The sequence below is a fragment of the Odontomachus brunneus genome, unplaced genomic scaffold (assembly GCF_010583005.1).
Source record: "Odontomachus brunneus isolate Ranch 3 - 2012 unplaced genomic scaffold, Obru_v1 Obru_scaffold_028, whole genome shotgun sequence".
Classification (NCBI taxonomy): Eukaryota; Metazoa; Arthropoda; class Insecta; order Hymenoptera; family Formicidae; genus Odontomachus; species Odontomachus brunneus.
In genome coordinates this window covers 1,831,060-1,851,604 of record NW_022639478.1, presented here as the reverse complement: position 1 = coordinate 1,851,604, position 20,545 = coordinate 1,831,060, and the positions used below count along the sequence as shown (strand labels likewise).

Below are 20,545 nucleotides of genomic sequence, written 5' to 3'. Positions count from 1 at the left end.
TTATATTGTAGTAGGATAAGCAATTTTAAGACAAATTTAATTATCTCACTAATCGGAATCTGTGGTACATTTGGAAAGATCTTGGAAAATTTCTGTGCGGATTTCCCTGTTTGGTACTATAAAAGTATATCTGCGTTATTAACTGAAAAACGCGAGTTTTAATATTTCTGTTTCGATTCTAGATAGTAATCATGTAACTTTTTCTTAAGAGCAGAGTGAAAAGTTTCGCGTGAGTTCGACGACTTTAGCGATCAGGTAACTTTTCAAACAATAAAAATGTGAAACTTTCTACATAAAACTCACAGTTTATTCTTCACAGTTCATATTAAGAGAAAAGATATATGTAATCGATACTGTAAACAAAGAATTTATGTTTGGAATTTGGAATCCCAAAAATGGAATTTCCAATTGGTATCATAATGAGATATCCAATTTTGAGGCAAATTTAGCAATTCTAATCAGAATCTATACCATGTCTAGGAGATCTTGGGAAATTTCTATGCGGACCAAAATGTATTCGATCTCTTTGATAATAGGAATTAGGTTGAACTGAGATCGATGTTTTCACCGCGTCGTATTACGTGATCGTATTTCCAAGCGTCATTCAAGATATCGCGCAAACAATACGAAGCGAGCTGGTTAAAATCCCGGTAGAGAAATGTAGACAGGAATCTGTGAAATGCACGGACTCGATAGAATCTCACGTATACTGTCGGATGTCCCGCAACGATCGAGTTTAGAATTTCAACGAAAAATTTTTACAATGAAAAAATACACGTTTTTAGCAGCACCAATTCTTCCTTCAAGAAAATATTTCTCCTCTTGATACTCGATAGTTAAATGTGGAATTAAAATTAGAAATTAAATTAAAATTAAATTAAAAAAAGAAAGTATTCGTTTCTTTTTTTCTAATTCAAATGAGCAGTAAAATCCTTGTATTACTCATTTGCATGACAAGAATTTATATAACATATGCTCCCAATACTCTCTCACGAGACATTTTTGTGCAAATCGACAGTATAAATTATATTGAAGGAAAGGCACTCGATGTGTCTCTGGTCCTTACGAAACCCGGGGTGAACGTCCAAGTCCGTTACGAGCAGCTGTGGCATTAGTAGACGCCGTGTGTGACCGGCGAGCCAGCCAATAGGAGCGTGCAACAACTTATTTCACTTGTTAGCCGGTTTCTGTTCGCAGCAACTCGCGCACAACGCGAAACCGGAAAATGAATTAGGAACTGGCTTGCCACGCGCCACCGGTCTTAGTGAAATGTTTAGAGTCTTGCGTTGTAATTAACGGAACCTTTCTGGAACTCATTATTATGTAATAACCTCCTTCTTCCGTGTTTTATCGACAGTTCCTTTCGTCGTTAAGGAATTGCTTTTCAAGGTAGTAACGTGTTATGTTACGTGACGTAACATAATCGTTGCAAGTTTGAAGTAAATTAGATAATTATCGGCATCCACTCCCCTATATAACATTGAATATGTTCTGTATATACATATATGATATACAAATAATTCTATATATGCGCATTGCACATATATTTCATATATATGAATTGAATATACATTACAGTATATATGTATGTCCTACATAACGTAATGCATTGATGTATATACATAATATTGGGAGTACAAATAAGTCTCCGACGTTTGACAAAAGATGGCCCCACCAGTAAGTTATGGTTGAAATTGTCAGATGTAAAACGTCATATCGTAAGGTTGGACGTCTGGCAACACCATAACCTTGAAATATTAGCGATTTTGTATCAGCATCACATAATTTTTTTCGTGCGAAAATGTTGAGTTTTGAGCCGAATAAGCGTCATTTGTGGGAACTTTTGATTTATTTCTTTAATTTAAAGAAATCTACAGCTGAGGCGCATCGATTGCTTGTAGAAGCATATGGTGAGGCTGCTTTAAGTGAGAGAAGTTGTGAGTGGTTTCAAAAGTTTAAGAACGGTGAATTTGACGTCGAAGACAAAGAACGTAGCGGAAGGCCGAAAGTGTACGAAGACGCGGAATTGGAAACATTATTGGAGGAAGATTCGTGCCAAACGCAAGAAGAACTTGCACTTACATTAGGAGTGACTCAACAAGCAATTTCACATCGTTTAAAATCGTTGGGAATGATTCAAAATCAAGGAAATTGGGTTCCATATGAACTAAAGCCGAAAAACGTTGAACGCCGATTTTGCACATGTGAAATGCTGCTTGCCAGGCATAAACAAAAGGGTTTTTTACATCGTATAGTCACTGGTGATGAAAAATGGATCCACTACGATAACTCAAAGAAGAGGAAATCATGGGGACCACGTGGCCATGCTTCAACATCGACAGCCAAGCCGAATATTCATGAAAAAAAACTAATGTTGTGTATTTGGTGGGATCAGCTTGGTGTCGTGTATTATGAGTTGCTCAAACCGAACGAAACCATTACTGGGGCTCTCTACCGAACACAATTGATGAGATTGAGCCGAGCACTCAAGGAAAAACGCGCCCACTACTACTCCAGACACGACAAAATTATTCTCCTGCATGATAATGCTCGTCCATATGTTGCGGCGCCGGTCAAAATCTACTTGGAAACACTCAATTGTGAAGTTTTACCCCACTCGCCGTATTCATCAGACATTGCTCCCTCTGACTATCACTTGTTTCGATTGATTGCGCACGGCCTGTCTGAACAGCACTTCATATCATATGAAGATACCAAAAATTGGGTCGATTCGTGGATAGCCTCAAAAGATGAAGCGTTCTTCCGACGCGGTATCCGTCTGCTGCCAGAAAGATGGAAAAAAGTAGCGGCTAGCGATGGACAATACTTTGAATAAAACACAAGGTACCGTTCTTTCACAATAAATGCCCAATTTTTGATAAAAAACGGCGGAGACTTATTTGTACTCCCAATATATAATGGCGTTTCAGAAATAGGTGGCCAAACTTTAAGAGAATATTCTATTTGTTGTAAAGATGAAAAAAGTCATATAAACATGGATCCGGGAACACTTTCTTTTCAAATTATAAACACTTTACTTATAACAAATTTTGATAATTTTACTTTTTATTTACAATAGACGTTAGAATATTTAATTAAAAAAATGATTTTCTTCCGCATCAATGCATACCTCACATCGACGTCTCATGGATTGTCACAGATATTCAAAAATTCTCTGTAATTCGTATTTTCTCACAGTACTTTCTCTCTGGAGCGACAATACAGCTCCGGAATAGTTCCACAGTAGTAACAGAAGTACTATAAACAAAAGTCTTAAGATGTTCCCATAAATAAAAATCCAAGGGGTTTAAATCAAAAAATCGTGTAGACCAGGCAATGGGTCCTTCTTTGCCAATCTACCTATTAGTGTAATTATTATGAAGCTTTACTACATAGAGCGGGTCGAGGTGAACATAAAAGTCCTGTATCGTTTTGCAATATTCGTAATAATAACCGAGAAATTAATTGCGAAAGATTAAGGAAAAACGCGCGCTGAATGGATGGTTGTCTCAATCACATGTTTGTGTAATAAATCGCAACAATTAGTTGTTCGACAAATTGCAATTTTAAAATTTTGAAGAATGTGTCATCCCAATCAGAACTACACGTTGATTCAAGATTGATTCGACGTCGATGAGAGTTGAATCAACATTGATTCAACAGCTCATCGATCATTTCGACGTCGAATCAACCTTGAATCAACATTATGGTTCTGACTAAGATCTAGTCTAACGAGTACCGATAACAAGTAAAAAGATATCTTTCCTATTTTCTCCTATTTTCTTTAGTCCTATTTTCTCAATCACTTCCCGATTGAAGACTTATCTTAAACGTGAAAAGGCGCATTTGTATCTCTTCAAGACGTAAAATTTCGACATAGAATTACCTGAGCGTCACCGCGTTATTGCCGTAGAGCTCCAGATTCAGGTTGTAGAAGCGTTCGCTTTTGCTGCAGTCGACCTCGTCCACCCTCTCGCAGACTCTAGTCTCCTGATCGAAGACGGTCCCGTTCAGGCAGAGGAATTTGATGTCCATAATCTCGTCTGAAACCAAGTCTCACGGTGAAGGACAGGGTCATTCGGGGATGCTCTGGATTGATGGGACCTGTTTATTTTTGGAACCTCATCAAGATTCCGCGCCGTTCGCTTGGCGCATTTGCGATTTTGCCGATTGATTCCATACAATTAATTTCATTCAATCAATAATGATACGTAATCGCGTTAGCGAAACGTTTCCGCCCGAACAATCAAAAATATCCACGTATCTTCAAACTCAGCTCTTCGCGTGGAAGTTATTCACGAATCTGATAACTTATTTCTGAAAAAACGTTTTATGTGCATTTAAAGCATTCGCATTCTGTGAAATTCCAAAAAATGAAAGCAGATAAAAAACAACGATCGCCGGATCCACTTCGATTCGATTTGTAAGAGCTATTTTACGCTGGCGATTATGCAAATTATTTTATATATAAAATATTCGCGTGCTGTCACGGAAGATCAAAGTCCAGTTGCTTTGGACGGTTCAGACCGACCTGCGAACTAATTTGCCAGGCATGGAGCCGGCGGTGAGAATTAGACGTGATAATCAATAACGCGAACGTCGCGTTTGAAGTTGTAGATGTATGACGATAAGTAGATCGTTTCGAAATGTCCGGCCGAGGGCCCCATCGTAGAGTTTTGTAATCGATCGGGAGATCGCTCACGGCGAGAATGTCACGGTCGTCGAGGAACGTTTACTGACCTAAGTCGAGAATCTGGCTCTGGCACTGTCACGAGAGAAGCGGTCGATCTATTCATCCGATCGTGCACTTTCGACGCGCGCGCGAATCCGGCCATGAGAATTCAATTTGTTTAATGGAGCTCTCTCATGCTCGTGTGCGAGCGATACTTTCTTCCCGCGGAAAACGCAGCGCGGAATTATGCAACTCGATTGTGTATTGCGCAACGCGCGCCTTTTTCGACCGCCGATTCTTGTCACGTGGAGATCTTGGCTTCGCTTCGTAATTAATTTCGTAATTGTCATGAAATTATGGTTTCACGAAGCGATATTTAAATACATGCTGCGATTTGTACTTCGTGTTTTCAGCCGAAGCAACCTCGCGAAGAGCTGTTTTCGAAGAATTTCGCGTTAAGAATTCCTTTCAAGATGTGAAAACGATTTGCGCGACCTCCGCGTTTTGTACTTGGGGAATCCCGCCTTCATAATGTAGAACTACCTTTCTGACCAATGGTGCAGACGTGAAACATTTGGCAGCCCGCCTCGACGTCCGCGTAGTAACCGCCGATCACCTTCCCCTGACACGAAAAATTCGTCTCCGGCAAGTTGTCGAAGTCCAAATACTTGAAAAAACAGAAAAGCCAGAAATACGTCAAAGAAAAAGTACGCTCAGTTGCAAAGCGGTTTAGACACAATGAATTTGCGATCTCATAAAACTTGAAAATAATACTTGAATATTTGTGAAATGTAAAGTTTATTTCTGTGAAAAATAATTTCATATCCCACAAATTTTCAAGTATTTTTTTCTCAGTGTGGTAAAACCGAAAGTCGTTAGCGACGGGCTTGCACACACAGAAAAAATATTTTTTTGGCTTTAGTATTCCTATTTGTTTGACTTCAATTTAATTGATCCAAAACATAATTATATATCAAATATAATTATGTTTTGTTAAATCAAACGTTGTTTGAAAAATACGTTATACATGAAAAATGTTCAAATACATATGCAACAAAAAGTATTAAAAAATTAAGAAAACACATTTAATAAAACTCAAAAAGCCAATAAATTCTCTTTTAACCAAACTTAAATTTTACTTCATTATACATATATTTTAGTTAAAATTTAAAAAGTCTTAACAAAACACTCAGATGAGAAAAAAATAATTAATAGAAATCCCAATAAAATGATGTGAAACAAAAAAGATTTTTAAATTAATAAAAATCCAAACAAAAATGACAATGAAGTAAAAATAATTAGTAAATAGTAGAAAAAAGTTTACAAAACAAAGAAAACACAAAAGATCGTAAAATAAAAAAAATTAGAAAATACCAAAACAATCTTTAAAACTAAAAATTTTGTGCAACATTTGTTGTTTTAATAATTAATTTTCTTGAAAATTAAATAACAAATGGAACATTAAAGGGAAGACAACTAAAATTATTTCAGAGATTATTTTCGCTAAAAAACAGATTAGATCAATAGGATTATAATGATAGCTCATATAATTGATGTAGTTACTAATTAGTAAATTATTGTAAAAATAAATACGTTTACATAAAGTTTATACAACTTTACAATTACAACTTTACACGTGATCATACGAATGAATAGCAGATTCAAATTATTTGAACTTCTTTGAATAATAGTATCTATCAAGGATCTAAAGAAGGATAAAATATATTTGTGGAATCATTATCTAACGTTTTAATTTCTGTGCCAAACTAAAGTTTTCTATGATAATAGTAGCGATCACGACAACAGCAATAGCGACGGCGACAATGAAAACGGTGATGTTGACAGTAACAACAACAGTAATCGCGATTACGAAGACGGTCACAGCCACGATGTTAGAGTTCCCACACGTATCGCAATCTTCGCGACTAGAAATTTTGATCAAATATATCTAATATTGTACAAGGACCCATTTGAGTAAATATAAGGTAATCCTAAATATGGTATATCCCAGATAACCAAACCTACGCGAGCAGATTTTGCGCAGAATCAGTGTCTGTGACAAAAAGGCAACAGATTGCATACAGTATCTGTTTATTTAGACTCTGACAGCAGATTGGAGATAAATTGCTCGCAGAGTCTGTTGACAGACTCTAACGATGCATTCTGTCGCCAATCTGTGTATGCCATCAAAACCTGTCAGCAAACTCTGTCCACAATTTAACAGTAAATTAAGGACATAGATGTTTATGGATCTGTCGACAGATTCTGCTTAAATCTGTCATCAATCTGAAGTTAGTCTGTGCACAGATTGCTTACTAGGATCTTATAATGTTCTAATGATAATTGAATAATTGACTTTTTGTAAAGTTATAATTATTAAGTTTACATTATATAGCCTTAATATTGCAACCTAGTGTATTAATAATGTTAGATTGATCAGATCTTTGTCGGGCTTTTTACTCACTCTACCTATTGTGGCTTCATTATCAGGTTTTAATGAGAATCATTTGTAAGTAATCTTATTATTTGTGCCATCTTATTACTTGTGTTATTTGTTTACATACTTGTCTTATGTTAAATTAACGCAAAAATTAGAGCGGATAAATTGGAACATGCGAAATGTATTAAATTTAACACAAAATCTTTTACAGTGCACTTACGCCAGGTTCCCCCGCGCTGCATAATAAACGGCCATGATGAAAGTTGAGGATCGACAAGAAAACTGAAAAATAAAAGAAAAAAGAACGGCTGAGTCACTGAGGAAACGTGATTGATTGAATTCTCGGCGTTTTTAAAATTTCGCAAATGACGCGGTACGAATCCATACCTGTATCGCATATTTATCGTAAGTGCAACGCTCGACTTTCGCCTGAGACATTTTTCCGCGCTTTACTTTCCATGAAAATGCTAGAGCACACGTTAAAACATAATTTGCGGCGTTTACGTCGACACACATCGCCAAGATAACAGAAGGTATTTTCTTTTTTCGCCGAAAGGCAAAGAAAATCCAACCTCGCCGTCGCGTTCGGCGGCGGCGCGGCGTAGCCGTAATTTACGGAGGTAATTTATACGGTTGCGCAATATCGGGCTTGAAGTCCCCGGTAGACCTTGTTGTACCAGTTGCAGCTATAATTATGCACAACTATCGTCACGCACCGACGATAGGTTAATGCACTAGAATGCTCCAGAAATTCGAGTTTGTAATTTCGACTCACTATCGTTATGTCTACAACGTAATCAAGTAACGTTACATAAACGCGATTGAGTCCTGTAAAAAATTAAATTAAAACGGAAGGAAGAAAAAAATGATCGATTTGTACTAATTACTATTTGTACTAGTACTAATTTGTAGACGGAAATTAAGTTGGAGATTTATGCCCACATAGAGAATTTCTTAGGCAGAAATATAATTGAGATCCAGTTCGATCTCTCAAAACAATTATGCTGTAATTAGTAAATCTGAGTCGAGTAAAAAGTCAAATTAAATCGAGGAAAAGAAAAAGGAGTGGTAGATTTGTAATAATTAGACCGGCATTAAATTGAAATCATGCTCGTTCGTACATAGAGAATTTCTTAAAAGAAATATAATTGAGGTCCAGTCCAATCTCACTCAAAAAATTATAGACTCTAATTGGAAAAACTATGCAAATTAAAGTTAAAGAGATATGATGCTTTAAACACAAATCCAAATGAAAGAACTCAACAGCGATTATTTGATCTTTCCAACGTTATTTTAGAGATTATTTCTGTTTTTTATTTTATGTTAGATTAAAAATGAACAAAATAAATTAAATACATTATTTGCATTTTTCTAATATAAATATATAAAAAACAAAAATATTCAAGATATTTCAAATACTATTATTCTTTATTTTTATTTGTTATTATATTTAATTATATATATATATATATATATATATATATATATATATATATATAATTCAATATAATAACAAAAAAAATATATAAATGAGGTTCTCTATTTTGATTCCATAGAAATATGCACTGATTTTATTCACTAAGAAAGATTGCAAGTTGCCGCATTATTTCTATTTGGATTGTGGTGAAAAAAATTTAAAATAAGAAAATAAAATTACAATTGATATTATAGTAATGTAACTAATTTTGAAACAAATTTAGGCATTCTGATTAGAATTTATGCTGAAATTTTAGGAAAATTTTAAAAGATTTCTGTATGAGTTTCTTGAGAACTTGGATCAGAATTCTTTATTTATACAAAAAATTTAAACAATGAGGATTCGTATTTGCAGATGTTTGTTTGTAATATTCGCGTTAGTAAATTTATAATTACATCCTATATGCAAAAAATGAAAATAAAAGTGTAAGAATTGAGTTTCATTCTTTAACTTCTTATTATTTTATTTTCTGATTAAACAATATTTAATTTATATTTATCATTTTGTGTGTATGTATCGCAAGCGTTCAAGATGTTATGCTTACACATGTTGTTGTGTTTGGAGGCATTGAGCTACTCTCTTAGTGTCAACATCCACAAATATATAACTTTCACCTCGCGCTTAATATTAGGAAACATGATAATCTAAAATGTCTCTCGTGGCTGTTGGGAGATTGTTCAAAATCTTATGTTGTCAAAAAAATATTGAAAAGAAAATTATCCATCGGAGAAGACCGAACTCTCTCCTATTTGTCTTTCATTTAGTAAGTGATCTGAACAAAGTGAAAAAAAGAATTAAGAATTTAGAGGAGTCCAATATTCCATGAATCATCCAATGATTCCAATAATCATCTACAAAAATTAAAATAAAAATTTGTACATACATGTAAAATTACGGATAGAATTATATCTCAAATCCTGTCGCGAATTACAGAGCGAGTTTAAACGGAAATAAGAATCTCGCGCTGAATAAAATGAGTTGTCATAAGAAATTACGTGGCGATTAATATATTCCGCGTTGTTACAAATGAATGTGTAATTTTGTCATGCGACAAAAGCACGGTGGCCCGAAAAATAGGAAGATACAGTATAATGAAAGATAATATAGGCATAGGATACTGGAGTAGGCAACTTTCACCTCGCTTATCTAACACGAGCCAGACAGGTGTTAATTGTTACCGTCAGATTAAATTATATTCGCCTCGCTGGCTCGGTGCTGTATTACAGCTGTAGTCCATTCTAATAAACCTTTAGATATTCAAATCGCGATATTCGTGATTTCTTGTCGATAAAGATTTATGTAACGTCGTTGTAATTGACTTATTATGTCGCAATACTTTGTCAATGATGCGTCGTCACAAAATCAAATTATCCCAACCCTTGTAAATTTAGATACGATAGCTTTCGTGATTTGCAATCCTGTGTGTACAAATTTTACTTCAGTATTATATACTTGTATAACTGAATAAATCCTTATAAAGTTTTTTTACATACGCAAAAAATTATTATTAAATAATAATTGGCAAAAATAATATATTATTTGTTATTACTAATTTTTACTATAAAATACAACAAAGGTGATTTATAAATATAGTATCTATATGTTATTTGAATTTACAATCTGCAAACAATTCTATAATAACGGTATAACGATAAGATTCTATAATAACAGAACATTCATCTAAGGATATCTCTGAAATATTCTATCAAAGTATTAAAAGAACATCTTCCGTGGAGTATCTATGGAACATTTCAAGGACAGTTTAGTGTTACATATCTTGCGAGGAATGTCCATGAAATATTCCATTAATATATCTTTCGTACATCCCCGCTGTCATATTAATAGCATACTTATGGGATATTCTAGAAAGATTTCAACTAGGTAATTCCTACTTCAACTAGAACGCATTTGGTTCGTTTATTATCAGGTTAATTCAATTAATTATTAATCGAATTAAACTTTATTCCCTGTCTAGCAATAAAACAATGCATCACATGTGTATGAAAAGTGTAATTCAGTATGGAAATTCTTTTTCTCAGACTGTTTCAAAGCGATTTGAAAAGTTTCATACTTTTTGGAAAAAATGCTTCTGCATACAATTTTATTCTTTGCTCTCTAAATCTCTCAACCTGTCTTAAAATTTTTTTCCACATTATAAATATATCTTAGCCAAGTAAGACTGCCATCGTGCTTTATCGGCTAACGAATGTTTACGTTTTCAAGAAGAATTCTCTGCGCGCAGTAACGCTGGAAGAATTGACGTATTTAAAACGCCGGGAAAGCGGAAATTTCACAAAAGCGTCTACATTTTTCCGAGACAACATCCATATTTTTCGTAACGCCGTTAACGATCGATGTGTGACGTAACGGAGTGCGCTTTCGGCGTCCACTTTGCAGTCATTCTCCAATCTGACCATGAGGAGCGCGCTACCTTGCATGAAATCGCACCTGCCTCGTGCCAATCGACGCGCTCATGCGAGCGTGGACAATTGATCGCGATAATGTCGTGGTCGTTTCTGCAAAACGAGCCGAGGTTATCGGGAGTCAGCGACTCGCGAGCGACTTTTAATTTAAACGCGCCCGAACGAAGAAGGCCTTTCACCAAAGTGGCGCTTGTACGCGTACGTAAAATATTCCACGTGTTCTAACACGCGCGACGAGTGATTGCTCCTCGTAAGGGAACACGTTCGATCTCGAATGTATGATTACATGACTTTAACGAAAAGGCTGTACGAGGACGTCGGAGCGATGGCGTAACTCGACGAATCGAAACAAAAAAGTGCGACAAGCAGTAGATACGCCCGGCTCGCGGATCTTTCGTCAATTAGTTTTTACATATGCTGACCTTTCGCATTCGGTTAGGCCTGCCCGCGATGGTGACGACGACGACGACGGCGTCGTGTGACGTTAGCCTCCCGACAATTTCACCGCGGGCGACGTCGTTAATAACACTTTGCGTAGCTTTCTCGAGGAAAGAACATGCCCACGTCCTGATCGATTTCGTGCGAATCGGGGATAACAATGAAGATGCCGAGTTCGCGGAACTGTCGTTCTACTATGATTGAAATGTTCCACTTACATGAGTATATTAAGATCTGTTTACATTTGTCGTAATAAAGTCAAGATTAGTCAAGTTAATGTTCTTTAACTAAGTTTGAAAGTTAATGTTTTTTAACTTAGTTTGAAATTAATAATAAAATAAAATGACCTATGAAATTAGCTTAAGTTAAGTTAATTTTTTAAGTTACGTAAACAAAATCAAAACTTAAGAAATATATAAGTTATAAGTGAATTTACTTATTAAAGTTAAAAATTAATTATGCAAAGCGATACGTATGTTTTTTATACAAGTAATTTTTGACCGTAAATTAAATTTATGTGAAATAATGAAAAGATAACATTTTATAAGAAAATATCGACTGTTTTATATTCACGATTCTATACAAGGAAAGAATCTCTGATGCTCAGAGAGAAGAACAAGAATTCTACTAATACTATTTTTGATTTTCCTTATTATATTCATAAACAGCTCGAAATAATTATTGACATCGATGAATTGATTTGTAAAAAAATTAATGAATTAAAATTCATGTATTTTAAAATAATTAATTTAAGTTAAAAGTTAATTCACCTAAAATTAACTAAGTCTATTTAAAAGTTATTAATTTTTTAACTTATCATTAAATGGATTAATTGATTATTATCCTTTACTCTGAATATATATTTAATGATTGTAAGTAATCGCGACAACGATTTTCGAACGAAATTTATCGTAAAATTTAACTTAACATCAATTCTTGTGATTTACATTGAAAGTAAAAGATTCTTAATGTCTTATTGACATTTAGTTATTTAACAAAGATACAGCTAATGCCAAAAATAATATTATAGTTATTTTTGTGTTTTAGTGATAGTATATATATATATATATATATATAGTGATAGTATATATATAGTTATTTTTGTGTTTTAGTTATAGTGTAGTTTTAGTGATAATAATCTTATATGCATTTTATATTGCACTACTATTTTTTTAAGGCAACAGGAAGATATAGCTGGCGTCAGCTATATCTTCCTGTTGCCTTAAAAAAATAGTAGTGCAATATAAAATGCATAAAAGATTATTATCACTAAAACTATAGTAAAAAAACACTTACTCTACAAAAATGGTTCTTCTGACTATAATTCTTTTACATTTAATTATGATTTCTATATTTTTACTGTGCGAAATACTGAACACTTTTTTCTGAATATACATTATTTGCAAAACAATTTGGACACAGTGAAGGACATCTCAATAAAGTATTGAAAGAGTTGAAATTTCATCAAAACTATTAAAATTGAGGGCTATTATTGACGAGTTTGCGTAGTAATTATATTATTAATTATTATTATTCATTATTATTAATTATATTACATTTTTATTCTTATGGTATCCTTTAATTTTTACAGACTCTTTTCTTTTCACTTTTTGTTAGACAAAAACCGCAGCATACTATACACGTATAAACAAAAAATTAAGAACAGATTGCGAGCGTATTTGTCGACTGTAATATTAAAAAACTATGTTCCTCGTGAGCATCCAAGTTCGATATTATTAGTTTTAATTCGCCTTCTGTATTAGCATCGAGACTTTTTCTTTGTATGTTTTTATCACTGAAGAGGGTTCACGGCTAAACCGAAACGTTTGATGATTTTTAATAAAATACTTTATTTCCTAACAAAAGAAGGTTTCACCAATTTAGATAATATAGCACTACTACGTCCGAGCTTGAATTCAGATTAGCCTTTTCCTATCCTTATTTTTATTCTTTCCTTTCGGTTAAGTCTAATGTTAATTAATAAATAAATATAGGTGGAATTTTATAGCAGTCTTGCTTGAAGATTATTTTAGATGATATATCAAGTTAATTCAAAAGTCTTCTTCCAAAAATGCTGAATAAGAATTGATATAAATAAAATATTTTTCAGATAAAAATATACCGACAAATGAGATATGTATTCTGAGGGAAGAGACTCTTAATATATTTCGCGAAAGAATTTGAAAGAGAACTCCACTTATAATTTTATGCACCGTTCGATAAAGAGTTTTGAAGATTTATACATCTATATATCTGGATGTCTGTACACAAAACGCTCTCTCACAAATAGAATTCTGGCGAATTACAAATCACCCGAAGCGGATTTTAGAGAAGATGAATGAAGCCTGTTTAGCAGCGGGAAAGTCTTTTCTCCTGCTTGTTATTCGATTCGGGGAGATTTACGCTGAAGATCTGGTATTTACAACTAATATCTAATCTCATCTAATATCTATAAAATATCCGTGAACCTAAAGAATGGTTCTGGACGAGCGTAATGCACGCGTTACGATTGAGAAATTAGGGAGGCTGCGCGCAAAAAGATTATCTAGATTGATCAGCGCGAGCGCGTCCCGCGCGAGAAGTTAAAAAGGGAAAGGAGGAAGAAATGGAAAGCGCAGTCGCGCACGCGTGCGGGAGATTCCACGGTAGAAACCGAAATTTCATAAATAATTCTACGGGCATACGCGCTCGGCCGACTGTGACGGAGAGTTCCTTGAAACTCTTTGGCGTACCTCCCGTTTTCTCTACTCTAACAGTCGTCGATCGACTGTTCACGGGGCTCCTCTGCCTTCATTGATCGCGCACGACTCAGTATTCCATTCTAGCCGCGCGCCACGAGGTGCATCGCAATTTTTCTTTTATCGGACGATACAAACGTTGCGGATTCGAGATTTTTCTCGCGAGCAATTGTTCCACAATCAATCAAATAGTACATCTATATGATTATAAGTTACAACGATAGTTTATCTGTATGATTATAAGTTAATCTATATGATTATAAGTTACAATAAGTTTCGTAACATATACCGCATCCAATAAGAAAATGTATCTGCTGAGAATTACTAAAAAATAAATAAATTCTTCTATTACTACATACCTTACGAAACTCACCAGAAAAACTGTAATTATTTGATTACAAGATCAGCGTAACAACAACAATAGCTGTATAATAATGACAACAATAATAACAACAATAGCAGCAAGAATAATCGTTTATTATTGGAAAAATACACTTTAGTTACATAATTGAATAAAAAGCAATATTACATTGACAGTAATACAAAGCAATGGTAAGAAAATAAATAATACAAAAATAGAATGAGTTTATAAAATACATTAGTATCTAAATGAGTGAAAATGAATAGAAATAAAATCTTTATATCTCTATATAAAAATTATCTTTAAAATCTCTATATAAAAATTAAGATTTCCAAATTGTTGGATATTTATTAAAGAAACTATGTATTAAAACAATGATGTGTCACCATGATAACTTCATATTAATATCTACAAACAAAAGTGTATCCAATAAGGCGATCAAGTAAAAAAACTTATCGTCTGAAAGTTACTCAAATACAAATTCTTCTATTGAATGTCTGCTACGTTTTCAAAAGCATGAAAGAAAAGTGTTCAAACGAGTGTACGGTTTGCGTGTCATCCTTGCGCAAGGGTTATGCTCTAATAGTATCGTTCCAATTTTAATATATATACATACATAAAAACGTCTTAAAACAACATCTGGAAGATGTCTTAAAATAATGTTTTTAAGGCGTCTTAAATCGGAATATAAAACGTCCTTCCGACAAGTTTTAAAAACGTTTTTAGACGTCCTTAAAACATCATATTATTATGTAAATACTATTCCGTTCTGTGTGCAACCGTCATATTCACTTGAACGGAATGTACTAATTTGTCATGATTTGAATGTCATCGTTGTGATATTCGCGATATAATTGTGTACGTGCACTTTTATCCTATAATAATATTTGACTTCGCAATGAGAGATCACGGCAATATATTCGTTACATTCCACTTGCAATCAACGTTCACGCCGATCGCCGTGTCGATTGCTCCCTTAGGTAGCGCGCGACAGCTAAATACATGACGCTGCACATTGCGATTATACAAAGTAACGCCGCGCGGCTCAATAATGCGTGCACCGCGCTCATTACCGCTGCCGCGCGGTAATAATCAATCCAGCTTTCGTTTATCGCAATTTTCATTTAATGGCACGCATTCACGCGGCATGGACTACCAAATAGGTATGGCTGGCTCGCGTAACGTGCCGCGTGCGCGCGCTCAAGTCCAGCTGTACACACGCGCGACGCTTCTTTTTTCTGTTTCTCTCTCTCTCCCCCCCATCCCCCCCTCTCCCTGTCCGACCGCGTCAGGTATGCACCGGTAATGCTGCGTAGAGGTATATACCCGAAGAAGCGCTGCCAGTGATATAACCCCTCGCGCGTAATAGCTGTGTGAATCTCATGACATTTAGATCTGCCAGCTTGGCCGCGGCACGTTGCTCGTCTTCGCCGGGACGACTCCTGACAGTCTCCTGGCGATTTCGTCGATAAATCCTAGGATCGTCCGCGGGTACGCGATGACGCTGAGTTTCGGTCGGTCACAGGTAGGAACGAATGACGCGCGAGCGCGATCTCGACTGTGCGCGCTCGACCTAGGGTTACCACTTTGTCAGATCCGATGTAATTCCATAATGCCACAAAGTGTTTTTTTTTTGTCACGCTGAGCTGGCTTAATTTCACGCGATGAAAGGAAAATTTGGCGTAAAGTGGTTGGCTGCAGGGGATTAATTTAAGACGGGCCTGTGATGTTAGAATTCAATGCAAATGTTGTTGAAAGAATATAAAGACTAATAGAAATTATTGAAAAATTACTAACATTGTAATATTTTTCTGGAAATCAATTTCATAATCAATTTAGATTGAGTTCGTGTTTATTACTTTCTAAATTTCTTTTAAGGAGTAAAGTTTCACTCAAAAAGAGTGGATATTTACTCCAAGCGATAGTGAAAATACTGCCGCTTTGAATGGAGTGACACTTTATTTTTCATAAGAGTGAATATTTCACTGCAAGTACAACTTTTACGATTAAGTAAAAAGGAAAATCTTTAGTTTTATCGTGTTTGTGGTTACCAGTGATTCTAGTTATTGCAATCTTTTTAATAGTATTTAATTAATTCTATTTATAATATGTTTGGAAAAATTCACTAACCATGTGGGACTTAAACCTGAGATCTCTGGCTCTTGAGTTCTACTACCTACTGAACTATTACTATTAACTGATGATAATAACTGTTATAATGATACATGAATTGTTTCCAAATCATTCGCTCTTCCACGAGTGAAAAGTCACTCTAACTCGAGTGACGGCCGTCACTCCATTTGTCGAGGAAAAATTTACTCCACGATACAGAAAGAAGGAATTCACTCTATAAGAATGAAAAGTCACTCTAATTTGAGTCTAATTTGACTCGGCTATCACTTTATTTTTCGAGTAAGATTTTCACTCCAAGAAATTTAGAAAGTACATCAATATTAATTAAATCGTGTTTTTTAAATCCATATTTAATTTTCTTAAAGTGCCGATAGAAACATGATATCAGGAATTGATACTTATTAATTATGACGATATAAATGTTTTAATTATATTTTAGCATGATAATTATAAAACGATTATAATATAAAATGATACTATCAATTTTGATGCACTAAAGTTATATTATTAAATGATTAAATATTTCTATATAGATATTGCAAATGGTTTTAATAATATAAATGCAAACACAATTAGATTAGATTCCTCAAGTTTTCTATATTTTCTATTTTTCATCTTCTATAATTTGTACATTGTACATTGCCGTTTGCCCAACACATTCGGTTTGCAGATGTTGCTAGAGTTTCCAAGTTAATGATTTCCAAGTTTCAAAAATGTTCTTCAATTTTGCCGCGTTATGATTTTAAGATAGGTGGAAGGTAGCGTATTAAGTTTCCCGAAATAACGCATTGATGTCTCTGGAACCTGGCAATTCTGGTGCACTGGACCATTTCACAAGCACGTCGTGAAAGCGCACGCGGATCCACCTACGCACGCGAATGCCACTGTCGCGGCACGAGGCGCGAGATACTATCAATCTTCCTCTGCGAGGAAATGCCATTATCATCGGGCAATCTGCGATTAGTATATAATTGAGTAATTTGTTAATTAAACGAGATAGCGATCGCGCGACGTCTCTCGCCGGGAGGGAGAGCGGGAGAGAGTATGAGCCTGCGGTATGAGTAGCGAAGGTGAACTCAATCGGCGAAATCCGACCCTTTCTTGTAGAATTAGCGAAGTACATTTGAGACTATTGTAACGAAGCTTTATCGTTTGTGGACCACTTCGTCGTAACTTGTTAGGCCGAGCTATTTTTCATACTTGCACACAGATACAGTCGAGTGCTATTCACACTGAGAGAAAAATATAGTTGCTTTCGGCGTCGACTATACTTTTTTGTGGTTTTAACCAGGAAAATAATTAGAAGAATCATCTTTCTAATAACACTTACTAAAACAATGGTTTTTCTAACTATTTTTGTGGTTAAAATCACAAAAGAGCATAGTTGATGCCGAAAGCAACTATATTTTTCTCTCAGTGCAGATCATTCATAATTTGCGACAGAATCATATCTGTGAAAAAAGTACGCGCAAAAAAAGAACTAACTTCCAAAGCTAAAAAATAGCTGTGGCAGATAAGATGTGTCACTGAAGTAGGGACAGCTAATGTCGATACTACCAAAGCTAAATTTATTTGCTGTTAAACTTAGGCGCTACAGCGAGAAATATTAGCTGCTACAAATAAATGACTGTAACAGATGATTGTAGCTGTACGGCAAACTTCTTTAATATATGCATACGATAAGAAATTTAAGAATAACTGCCACTTTCTTAGCTACTTGAAATAATGTGCATTTTTAATGTCACCTAATATATTTGTATTTCATAGCGAATGCTATGAAAAATTTTCTTAGCTGTCATAGCCAATTCTTAACAGTGACAGCTAAACGATTAGCCTTTTAACTAAGTTTGAATCAGCTACCGCGGTTTAGCTGATATTACTAAATCATTTTTTTGCGTGTACTGTTTGCAAAAAGAGTTGAAATTACACTAACAGATGTGCATATACGCGCATACGTATACGTTCTCTTCAAGTATGGTTCGTATTAACACACACATATACGCACACGAAATGATAAATCGATCTTCGCCACGCGAGTTCTGTCGCGAATTATAGATTGTCTAAGGATCGTCGAATAGAGTCGTTAGATCGATCGTGAACGAATGACTTCACATTGTTTCAATTGCGTACGCAACATTGGAGATTTGCCTAGATAAATAGAAAGAGATAGAGAACGAGCGTGAGAGGTCGTAGGTCACAACGCGAGCAACTTAATTAATATCGACCACCGCGGATCTCAGAGAATCGAAAGTGAGCTTGGAATGAAACGCGGGCCAATTAAGTATTGAGAAACGGTTTTCGCGATCGAAGTATCGTAGCAACGAGTATAGGGATACTTTTGTCGGCGTATTGGCCTGATAATAATCGGCGACTCCGCGCAATAAATGGCGATTAGGAACTCCTCTTTCTGTTTTTATCACTCTCTTTCACACACACATGCATCATCCTTCTTTCTTTCCATTTCCTGTCCACGATTAATTAACGGTTAATCAATAGGCGTGTACTTGCTCGTAAAACGCGTGTACTTCCGCGCCGACGTAAGATTCATTTCACCCAAAGCTTCCGCAAACTCATCGTGACATAGTAATTAATTCCGCTCCTCTCGCGCGTTTTCCTTATTTTTGCGAACGTTAATTACAACTCCATGGGAGTAAATTATGGATGCGTCGGAGCGTTTCATCGATGGATGTTGGCCAATCGTTGTGGTTAACTAAGATTCACATACAATCTTCTTCGATTATTTTTAATTTTATATTCATTTAAGGAGATTCTTTAACACACACCACACACATACACGACTTTACTCTTTCTAATCAGCTAGTATTTTATTAATAAAATCGTTTAAAATAAATTAAAAAAGTGTTTTTCGTCAAAATCGGCGAGGGACTCCTCCAATCGAACGATAGACACGAGCGTGACCTGCGATAATAATTTATTGACTGTTTTTAACCGGTCGAAACTGAGCAGCTTCATGAAATAATTTCCGTTTATATTTTCTCTCGTACGTAATCAGTTATCATGGTGACTGCTTTATTACAGCATCCTCCGCGTATCCTCGCATTTTGCTCAATTTCGTAATCGATAGCTGACGAGATAATTGCTGGGACCCATGGATTCGATGGGAACGCATGCATCGCATCTGCGGCCACTCTTGAAGGAGGATGTGTCCAAGTCTCGATTATTGCAACTTAACCGTTACTACTATTACAGTAATATTACCGTTACAGTAGCGTCGCTGCGGCGTTACTCCATCGGGGCCGAGAGTGTTGCTCAATTCCCCTCCGGCTCATCTTGGAGCCAGGTTTTCCCGTGATCTCGACTGCATCGTGCTGCTTTTTACATGTGCAGCACGCGTTCGCGGAACCGTTCTTTGCGACGCAATTACTGCGACCAGATAAAAGAAAATCAAGTTATCGCCAACACATTGACGAACAGTGCCAATTACACGACAGTCGCAATCATTACTCTGTCATATCCGGTTTTTATGCTGCTATACGCCTCCATATTATTGCAATAACATACCCTGAAAATTTCAAAATAATTGGTCGTATAATATCCTTAAAAAAGTTCTAAAAATCACCTAATTTTCAGCGCCCTTACATGAGGTGCTCTCCTAAATTATATAAATTCTAGTCCGCTGATTAACAATAATATATACAGCATTAATAATATAAACTGCATTCTAGTCCGCTGATTAGCAATAAATTATACGAAATCAATAGAAGAATCGTATCTACTATTCGTTTATTAGATGTATGATTATATAAGTTGAATGCTTTGTTGTAATTTAATAAACATTTATCAAAGATTCTCTACCAACTTGTATTGCTTAACTGTTAAGTGGCATACACTGTTTCTATGAA

General features: G+C 35.3%; 1 protein-coding gene across 2 annotated transcripts in view; it reads right to left on the bottom strand.

Moving 5' to 3' along the window:
- Positions 1 to 20,545, bottom strand: part of LOC116842921 (serine-rich adhesin for platelets-like) — a 261,954-nt gene that overhangs the window by 15,451 nt on the left and 225,958 nt on the right. For both annotated transcript variants that reach the window (XM_032812790.1, XM_032812791.1), the window contains exons 5-7: positions 7,333 to 7,394; positions 5,216 to 5,339; positions 3,887 to 4,043 (exon numbers count right to left, since the gene is read on the bottom strand). In XM_032812790.1, coding sequence (XP_032668681.1) covers positions 3,887 to 4,043; positions 5,216 to 5,339; positions 7,333 to 7,394 — 343 coding nt within the window. The remainder of the gene's footprint in view (positions 1 to 3,886; positions 4,044 to 5,215; positions 5,340 to 7,332; positions 7,395 to 20,545) is intronic.